Here is a 10,438-nt window from a genome sequence, read left to right as displayed (position 1 = left end):
TCGTTCGGGAAAAAAATGGCGGCATGCACCAATCGGCCCACAGCAGGCCAATTAGTCCTTGTCGGCCCACTGCAGGCCTATCGGCCAACTGCAGGCCGACTGGACCCTGTCGGCCAACTGCAGGCCGACTGGACTTGATCTGGTGGCCTACAGCCCAATCGGCCAGCAGCAAGCTGATGGGCCACCAGTCGGCCTGCTGTGGGCTGACTAGGCTCAGTCGGCCTGCAGCGGGCCGTATTATTTTTGAAAATTATATTTTCAGCGTAATATTTCTATAATTTAATAAAAAATGTATTATTTTAAAAAAAATTAGCCCGTTTGAGTGCATCGATGGACGTTGCTTTACATGGACGCGAACGCTACGAGCACTCGGCCGCGCCGTTCAAAGGCTGCCAGCTCTGCTCTGCGCTGCGCTGCAGTACTGCCTATCTCTTCCCGTTTCATCCGCCGCTCCGTCCCCTTCCATCCCCATAGCAAAAAGTTTTCCGCGAAAGACGGTTGGTCGAACGACTCGTCCTCCGCTTTGTCCATCCTCCATTACCGTCGCGGTCTACGCGATGCGAAAGCATTCAAACTCGTAGTACGAACAACCCAAATCCCATCCACCCTCCCCCTACCCCAACTCCTAAAACCCTAGCCTGCCACCACCCCGTCCCCTAGCAGGCTTCCCTACCCACTACTGCTTCCCTCCGTCGCCACCCGCCACCGCTCCAAGCCGAGTGCCGAGATGGCTTCCGCCTCGCCGTCGTGGGCCATCCTGGGCAGCGTGCCGCGGGTGCTGGCTGCCGACGCCGACCTCCCTCCGGGCGCCGACCTCTCCCTCGCGCTGCCGGAGCCACCGCGCGTTGCGATCCTCACCATCCCCCCGCGCATCTTCCCGGGCCGCACCACCTCCAGAAGCTTCCCTTCCGTCCGCGCCGTCGACGCGTCCGGCCTCCTCCTCCTCCACGCCGACCAAGGCCCCGCCAAGGGCCCCACCGTCATCGACCTCCCCAGCCGCCGGGAGTCCTGCTGGCGCCCAAACGTCGCGGGATACTTCGTCCTCGACGCCAAATCCGCGTCCGCCCTCCCGCTTCCCAACCCCGAGTACATCATGCACCCGGGCCACCTCGGCCTCATCGCCTCCCCCGCCGACGCCGGCCACTACATGGTCGCTGAGCTCCAGATGATCCTCGGCGGCGACCGTGCCGACCTCCTCTGCTTCTCCTCCGAAGCCGGGGAATGGGTCACCAAGGACGTCCGCTACCCGCTTCCATCCCGCCCCTTCAGCCCCAACGGCGTCGTCTCGCACTCCGGGAGGCTTTGGTGGGTCGACCTCTCCTGGTGCCTCCTCACGTGCGACCCCTTCGCCGACGCGCCGGTGCTGAGGGTCGTCCCGCTTCCGGAGGGCAAGGCGCTCAAGTCCAGGGAAGCTTGGGGACTGCTCGACAAGTACCGCTGCGTGGCTGTCAGCGGCGGCAAGCTGCGGTTCGTGGACATGTACAGGAACCGTAACAGCGGCGGCTCTGCTCAGATCGGCGTCTGGACGCTCGCCGATCCGGACTCCACGGAGTGGACGCTGGAGTATGAGGCCACCTTTACAGAGATCTGGGACGACGCAAGCTACAAGGCGATTGGTCTGCCCAGGAAGATCCCCGTGCTTGCGCTCATCCACCCTACGAACCCCGACGTGGTCTACTTCTTTCTGGACGAGCACCTGCTCGGCGTGGACGTGCGTGCTCGCAAGGTTGTGGAGTGTGAGGTCTACGAGCTGGTTGCGCCACCTAGCCAGCACGTGGGCACCCGTTTCGTTCATGCTTGGCAGCTGCCACAGGCTCTCTGCTCAGGTAATTCTGCCGTCTACGTTCTTTGATTGTACATTCTTGTTAGTGATCGGAAATGTTGTGTTTGGTGTGTAACATTGTGAGAGATCAGAGGTGTATGATGTATGCCGTGGTGTCTGATTTTCTAACATCTCAGTTTTTTGTCGGAGAGAACATATGCAAGCGTCCAACTTCCAGGATATGTTAGTTTACCTTGTTTTTGTTAATGCTGCAGGAGGGCTTATGTTTGATAAGTGTAATGGGCTTCTCAGATTGGGGATTTTAGAGTAAAGCACTTCGAGTTTCAATGTGCTAGTGGTCTTGTGTGGAGAGGTTTTATGATTCACCAGAGTCACCAATTGCTGAACGATGGCTAATGCTAGTTAAAAATGCCAATTTTGCCTTAGCACATGTCCAACATTTCAATATACTACATTTTAAGCTTCATTATCTTAGGCACTGGACATATAGGTCTATATGCTTGCTCTGGGCTTCCATTTGAAGTAGTACTTCCTCCGTTCACAAATACGTATACGATGTTCTAACTTTTTTCTGAATTGGATGTATATAGACATGTTTTAGCGTGTTCACTTATTTCAGTCCACATGCAAGCCGTATTGATGAAATATCCAAAACATCTTATATTTGTGAACGGATGGAGTAAGATCGTAAACTGCTACACATACTTTTTTTTTCTGTCATGTGCCTGCTAAGAGGTGCAAGTGATGTTTACACAGCTTTACTACATGCCATAGTATATTTTTTCTCAATAAATGCAAGACATTGTAATCAACACTGTAGCCCCATATACACTAACAGTATGCCATCGACAGAATTGTTGAGTCTTATACTCCAGCTAGTACCGCTGGAATCAACGGCTGCTATTGCCCAAGGATTCCAAATTTATAATGATTTTTTATTCCTTCGTCATAACATGCCTCTTATAGGAGTACATGTTTTTTTTTTGCTAAAATTAATTGCCTGGTGTTAGATGGTTTAGACACATCCATTGAACTCTAACTTAGATACCAGTACAGCTGTACTGATTTAAAAATTCCAATAATTTTATTCCGCCAAGCACTATGCAAAGGCAAAGACTACATCAGGTATTCCATCCATGGGTTTATTGTGGTTCCTAGGGAGTTGGGTAAGGTTCAGCTTCAAGACTGAAGAAACTCTGTGTTTGACTTTTTGAATAGCATCGTTCTCTGTTACTTGTATGTAGTACTAGGTATTATAGTGACCCCCTGCTATTTTTGTTTTTGTTTTCTAGACTTGCAATGGGCTGAGAAAGTAGGATATTTGTGGGGGGGGGGGGGGGGAGTACGGAGTACTACATTTATGTTACTAAGGACTCTCCTCCGCTTCGCTATATATGCAAAATTCTAACTGAATTTTGTCAGGGGAACTACTGTTTCTATTTGAAATTGTCACTTGATTAAGCGTGTGGCTTCCTGAAATCCGTTATCTTTCCCTCTTTGTTTGTAGCACTACACTGCAAGGTATTAGAATGTTTCTGTTTTGTAATATTATGAGAATGCTTGTACGCGCCAGCTCCTTCACCGTTTATTTGGTCGAGTTGCCATTACTGTAACAAAAGGTATATATTCATGAATGAGCATAATGAAGCAGCTATTAAACATAAGAACAGCCTAGTTGCTCTATTCGTCTAATGTCAGAAGCTGAGACTTTCTAATGTCTCTTTTTTGACGTATTTCCTTCTCCTTGTTTGTGGTAGAAGCTGAGACTTTCTAATAGTCAATCTTCTGGGGACTCTTCTTTTCTGAAGTTTCCTTGTCTAGTTTTCATTTAACAACTTCCGTTTACCCTTTTTGAGTCTTTTCCGACTTCATGATCAGTCGACATAGAATGGAGGAATGATGTAGAGTACTTATGTATAAATATATTATTGCATTTCTTGCTACTGCACTATTTACTGTAGTTTATACTCGTATATTACTTTGAATACATGTAAGATGCATATATTCTTTTTGAAATAGTAGAATGAGTAGCCTAGTAAGCCAAGCAGTTCTTTTTGAAAAACAAAATTTGTGTGGTAAACTACTACTAAAATTGCATACTGCAAATGCTTTCCAATAAATAATTTAAGCAATACTGATTTTGGTTAACTATTTCTTTTCAACAGATGATGATGTTACGTGTCCTTTTCAATCGTCTCGTGTCCCCAAACCAGTATGCAAGTTCTTCCTTACATTACAGGTACCATATTGCAGAAGTTTTTTTCTTCTCATTTCGTTTGCTGATGTCACTTGCATTACAACTCATAATTGGCAGGGTTATGTTATTGGTATTGCAGCATATGTGTGAGTGTGCACATGCGTTTTTCCTTTGAGTTTAATGTTTTGACTTATTATAACTGTATCAATTAATTCACGGCAACTCATTCGTGAGACTATGAACAAAACAGTGTTGATATAACCAGTCCAATGAATTTTCTTAGAACACAGTAAATGCCATTAACACTGTATGCCAGCTTGTACTTCTTTAAGAAAAGTTTGTATTGAGCTGTCTGTGTTTTATTGAACTGCATGTGTATATCTAAGAACTAGATGGGCATGAATTAACATCTTTCTGTTGTGTTGTTCCTTATGATCAGGGTTGTAAAAATGGCAACTCTTGTTCATTTTCACATGATTGTGGCTCCTCAAACTCGAAAAATGGAGATGGGCATGAAGTGGAGTCTGGTTCAGGGACAAATGGTATTAACCTGTTAGATGAAATAAATGTAAGCCACCAAAAAGCCAGATTAACCCAGTAGAGATCTAAAGTATGTTTTTTTGTCAACTTACTAATAGAACAAAAATCATGATGACATCCTGCAGGTTTTCATTAGGCATGGGGGCCCAACCTTATCACTGCAGGTGAAGTTGGATGAACCCTCGAAGCTCATGATGAACACGCTTCGAACTAGAACAAGGAATTATTTTGCTGATATATATGTCTGTTATGGGCTGAAAGTTATACACCCTGATCATACACTGAGATCTTATGGTGTGTTAAACAATTGCACCATCAAGCTTTCAGGAAGGATCCGAGGTGGACTGTAAGTACCACTAATCTCTATTTCTTTATTTAGTTTACCATTTTGGCATTGCTGTTACACTTTCAATAGTGTGCTTTCTCTATTTTATTTCCTTAGTACCAATTCACTTAAACTGCAGACCATTTACGAAGTATGTGGCTGACAATAAAAATAAGATGATGGTTGTGGTGAGAATGCCTGATGGCCAGTATTCCTTGGAGTTAGCAAGAGAGGGTTGCTTGTTTATTAGATCTTTAATTTGTGCATTCACGTATACCTTTGCCAAGCGCAAGTCTTGGCATGGTAAAATAAACTGGGATGAACATTTCAAAGTAGTCAATGGACTGGTGCGAATTTCAAAGGCCACAGTGTTTAATTTGGAAGGTCCATCCATGCAACTGGATGTGAAGGAGCTAATTCTATTCATCTAGAAGAATTTTTCCAACAGGACTGCTAAGCTTGTGTCAATTTACCCTCCCTACTTTGATCATCTTTTTACGGTATTAAAATCATTGCAAATAGCAGTCTTACTTCCGCATGACCGGTTAGTTCTGGAGACTCATGTATGTTTGATGGAGTCCTTTGACAGAATAATATTTGCTATTCTCCTTAAGAGAAAACATGATGGACTTCTTGGAAATGAATTGAAAAGGTGGAACACATGTATACATCAGGCAATGGTCCCTGTTGAATTTGAAACAAGTTTGGATAAGGTTCCTGTGTTTGAAGATGTTTTTAAGGCGGCGGCGGAACGGAAGGAGGAATATTCAAAGACCAAATTTTCTGCATTTCGTCTCTCTAAAGATTATCCAGTACATGTCCTTAGCCATAAGAACGTTACAACTGTAAGTTAGCCTGTTCTGTTCCTTTGAGGTTTAAGGAGATTATTGTGATAACTGGATATGTTATATTTGGTCTCAACTGTTATTTGTTATTTGCAGAAAGAAAATTCAGTTTCCACTACGGTTGAACGTTTTGAAGACGACAGCGGTCTGGAGCTGATGCTGGCAGCCCACATGCCACAATATCTTGCTACCTTACACCAGTCACTTATAGTTGAGGGTGTTGATATCTATAGAGAGTATGTCCTGAAACATCTCTGTTGGGTTCTTCTAAATATCTTTTAAAATAAGGTGGTAAGTAACTGCTAGATTTACTTGCAGACTCAGCCATGTTATTGTCCGATGCGAGGAATGCATGATATCTGATCCTTTGTTAGGTATATCTCAGTGCTGGCTTAATTTGTACTGCAACATATTGTGTAGTATGTTTTTAATGTTATTTTGTTGTTGCAGTGATATCCACTTTCAAGAATGGGATTTGGGGCTCGCAAGATAAAGGTAGCACTTCGACTGGTGGCGCACCCGCTGCGCAAGTGGCCCCCGCTGTGCAAGTGCCCCCCGTTGCGCAAGTGCCTCCATCCGCTTGGCAGGTGCCTTTGGTTCACAGACCGCAAGCGCCAGCGCCTAGGGCTGGCCCACCGGGCGCGCAAGCGCCAGCGCCAATGGCTCGCCCACCTCGCCCAAGTGCTTGGCAGTCTGGAACTAAGACCTTAGCCCATCGCCGGTCTTAAAGCTGTAGCCCAATACAAGTTCAATGAATGCTTGAACAAAGATTTCTTAAGTGTAGCACTTGTTGCAAACAATACATAATTTGTCATTAATTTAATTCCTTTACCTAGTACGTACAAGAGCAGGTTAAACAGGCAAATGGTTTTCTTCATAAGCATGCAGTATAGATTCACAAAGGAGCAGATTGATAGCACCCATCCTTGTATAATTAGCATGCAAAGGAAAACATCACGTAACCAGCTAGGACTATCTACCATACTAGTGTCGGCAGAGTAGCAGTACAGACAGATTAACACAAAGATACTGAATCTACCGAACACACAGGACATGGCTGAAACCACTAGCAGCAGGAACAAAAAAAACAGTCTAAAGCACTAGATAAACCTGATGGAGAATCGGCTAGAGCATGGACAGATTTATCTTGTGTTCGTGGATGGAACAAAAAAAACAGTCTAGACGTCGGTGCACTTGGTGTTCGTGGATGGAGTTTGTCGGAGACGATCTCGTAGAGGAAGCAGCGGTGGCGGAGACGATGTCGACGAGGACGTCGAGGAAGCAGCGGTCGCCGGAGGCGATGTTGTCGAGGACGTCGACGAAACAGCCGTCGCCGGAGATGATGACGTCGAGGACGCCGAAGGAGCGGTCGCGCGGACGCTGCCCAGAAAACTCTAGACCGCCCCCGTGCAGGGTCGAAGGATGCGGCCGGAGTCACGGAGACACCGCTCGCCGGGCTGCCGTTGCACGACGGACAGCACGGCCGGCTTCGTTCAGACGGCGGCTCAGCACTTGTGGTATGTGAGGAAGGAGATGGAGATGTGTTGTATTTTTCTCCCGATGCTCTCTGCCATTTATACAGATTGTGAAGGAAGCAGTCCAACGAGCAACGTTTCAATGAAACGTCTTGTTTCAATGAAACGTCTTGCCGAGCGAAGCGCGGTGCACTCGTGGAACCAGGAGAATCGGGAGGAACAGCAGGATAATGCTCACGTCCTAGCAGAGGACTCGGGAAGGAGTTGCAGCTTGCCGAACGGCCAGCAACGTGCGTGCATGAAGTTTCAGTTTGTTACGTGACATGATATGCCCAAAGCATCAGACTTGGAATTCTCTGAACCGGTGCATTATTTCCAACAGCACTTTGTCTGTGGGGTACAAAACAAGCATTATTCAGAATGTTGCAAAGCTTCTAATTCATAGTTCTATGCATTATTGACATGTTGCATAAGGTGTCAACTTGGATTTGCAAGGATTTGGTATTATCATTAAAACATAGCAGGGGCATTCCTTTTTTATTTCTGCACAATAGAAACCTGTCAATTCAGTAGGATATTCATTTTGTGCCGGAAGATAAAACAGTTCAGTCCAAATTCTTACATTGGTTGATGATTCATTTCTTCATGCGCACTTACACATCCAAAGCATACAATGCAAGACACGCTCCACCGGAACAGCTGAAACCTCCAGAATCAACAATTTTCGTTCTTAATCCCATTTACAAGCAGTTTGAGGGCCGATGGGCCATAATGGGCGATTTTTTTTTTTTGGTGCGGGGGATGGGCGATTTCAGCCTCATACTTGAGGTGTCCGGCAAAAGCAATCGCAATCTTAACCGCCGCATGATGGGTCGTTTCCGGCGCGTCCTTGATGATCTAATGCTCAATGATATCATGCTAAATGGGCGTGCTTGGTCCAAGGACAAAGAAAATGCCACTTGTGCAAAATTGATAGCGTGCTTGGATCACCGGATTAGCATTCGCGAGTTGCTTCTTACGGGGGCTCTCTTCAGCTATTTTAGATGCGCCATTGCTTTTGCCCACGGTCGTTAAGCCTTGGGAATGCAATAGGTTTAGGTTCAAGCCATACTGGTTAACTACAGAGGTCTTCCATGACACAGTGGCCAGTGCTTGGAACAAAGGGGAGCTGTCTTGTATCCATAATCCAGTTGTTCGTTTTTTTAGAAAAAACTCAAAGCAACGACCAGAGCTCTCTGGAGGGCAAAAAAATTAGTGACGTTAAGGAACAGATTGTTTGGGCGAAGACCGTTATTGGTCTGATAGATCAAGCTAGAGAAACTAGATCTACTCCCTCGGTTCCACAATAAACAACTCAACTTTGTACTTTGCATTGACACATTATTTGGGATGTGACTAAATGAAGTGGAATCAAACATACCAAGACATATTTGGATTGGAATATACGCATTACTGTGGGTTATATGGAACAACATGAACGACATGATATTTAATAAAAAAACTTTTTTTTTTTGCAAGTTATCTACAGAGCCACTGCTTGGATCCGTATGTGCTCGCTACTCACTCATGCGGACGGCATGAAGGTTTTAGTTACCGGGTGCAATCGATGGAAGACGGTAGCACGGGTTATCTTCAACCGATTTGAATGACGAGCTACTAACAGGCTAGGTGTATAGGCATCGTAGCCTGTTACTATTTTCTCCGGATGTGACAACTTTTATTTCCTTTTGTTGTGCTCCGTTTGTGAGCTAGACATGCACTTTAGACTTGTTTTTGCACTTTGTTTAATAATATGGATGCATGCATCACTCTGATGCAGAGGCCTAGGGTCATCCTCCTTAAAAAAACAAAGTTGAGTTGCTTATTTTGAGACGGAGGAAGTATTTCCTTGGAGGAGAGATTCTTTGCCCACCGTTCGGTACCTTGGCCACTTCGGTTCCTATGGGTGTTCAACCGATCTTTCTAGAGTCTAGGGATGGATCGCCTCCAAGGAGGCCTTGATTTTTGTGTTAAGCTTAAGGTGAGTACTAGGCGCCGGTCGACCCGCATAAATTTGTGCCGGTCTCTACGCAGCAGCCCGATTTCAGCGATGACAGTCGTTGGATCTGCGTCCCGGTTTCGTCCACCTACCCCTCGCACGAGATTGACTATGCCTCCGCCTCCACCTCCCCGTGCATCCCGTCGCCTGACTTCGCCTCCGCCTCCGTTTACTTCACGATCCGCCTCAGCTCCGGTGCACACCCCCCATCGCAGTCGACGTTGTCGTGCCCGGACGCAGTGCCGCTGTAATATTTCTAGCTCAGCTTCGGCTGGTTGTGGCAAAAATGATTGCTGCTTCCAGGAAAAAACCAATGCAGGAAAAACATGGCACTGCCGCCCATTATCTCGTCCACCACCATCTTCGCCTACTGTAGCAAAAAATCAATGTTGGTTCCAACAAAAATGAAAAGAGGTTCTAGCAAAAATTTAATGTAGCAAAAATCATGACGGCGACGGCACCACCATCCTCTTGAATTGCAGCAAAATAAAAAAAGGGTTCCAGCAAAATCTGAAGAGGTTCCAGTAAAAAATTCATGGTGGGCACCGGCATCACTGCACACAACCATCTTCGCCCACTGCAGCAAAGTCAAATGATGATTCCAGCAAAAAGCAAAAGTGGTTCCAGCAAAAATTTGATGTAGCAAAAAATTCATTCCAGCAACACACCACCATCTCTCTCAATTTACAGCAAAAATGAAAGAAGGTTCCAGCAAAAAATACGATGCAACAGAAAAATCCGTGGCGGCTACTACCGTTGCCGCCCACCACCATCATCACCGGTTGAAGCAAATCCCCCGGTCGGTCCCCAACACCGCACCTCCTCGGTGCCGCACGCAACGACCTCCCCCCTCCCTTTCCGCGCGCGGTGGTGGATGAGGGTGTCCCGGACTAAGGGGTCCCCGGGCTGCCGGCCTATCTCTCATGGGCCAGACAAGTGGGCCGCCCTTGATCCATCGTTGGAAGGCCGAGCTATAGGCGGCTGCGTGTTCTGGAAGGAAACCTCCGAAGCCTTGGCGTATCCTCGAAGTCTTGCTTAGTATGATCGGCATGTTTATCCCTTGATGGTAACCGATATATGTAACCCTAGGTACCCCTGGTGTCTATATAAACTAGAGGGTTTAGTCCGTAGAGGGAGAACCATCATCATCATACCCACCTAGGGTTTAGTTCATCTGATCTCGTGGTAGATCAACTCTATAATTGTCATACAAACACATGATTAGACAAGAAGTG

At 46.2% G+C, this 10,438-nt stretch overlaps 1 protein-coding gene across 3 annotated transcripts; it reads left to right on the top strand.

Annotated features, from left to right (window-relative positions):
* The first annotated feature begins 473 nt into the window (after positions 1–473).
* Positions 474–7,220, top strand: LOC123074389 (uncharacterized). 3 transcript variants are annotated; one of them, XM_044497253.1, is made up of 8 exons: positions 474–1,826; positions 3,949–4,022; positions 4,420–4,548; positions 4,646–4,866; positions 5,498–5,690; positions 5,787–5,926; positions 6,009–6,064; positions 6,141–7,220. In XM_044497253.1, the coding sequence occupies exons 1-8, from the start codon at positions 728–730 to the stop codon at positions 6,416–6,418; spliced, it is 2,190 nt and encodes a 729-aa protein (XP_044353188.1). In that variant the 5' UTR covers positions 474–727; the 3' UTR covers positions 6,419–7,220. The 3 variants fall into 3 exon arrangements, with proteins under 3 accessions (XP_044353188.1, XP_044353187.1, XP_044353189.1); XM_044497252.1 differs by having other exon boundaries at positions 5,435–5,690; XM_044497254.1 differs by lacking the exons at positions 5,787–5,926; positions 6,009–6,064; positions 6,141–7,220 and having other exon boundaries at positions 4,985–5,690.
* The last annotated feature ends 3,218 nt before the right edge of the window (positions 7,221–10,438 follow it).

The sequence above is a fragment of the Triticum aestivum genome, chromosome 3D, assembly GCF_018294505.1.
Source record: "Triticum aestivum cultivar Chinese Spring chromosome 3D, IWGSC CS RefSeq v2.1, whole genome shotgun sequence".
Lineage (NCBI taxonomy): Eukaryota > Viridiplantae > Streptophyta > Magnoliopsida > Poales > Poaceae > Triticum > Triticum aestivum.
Note: the sequence above shows the minus strand (reverse complement) of the source record. Positions and strands in the feature narration are given on the sequence as shown.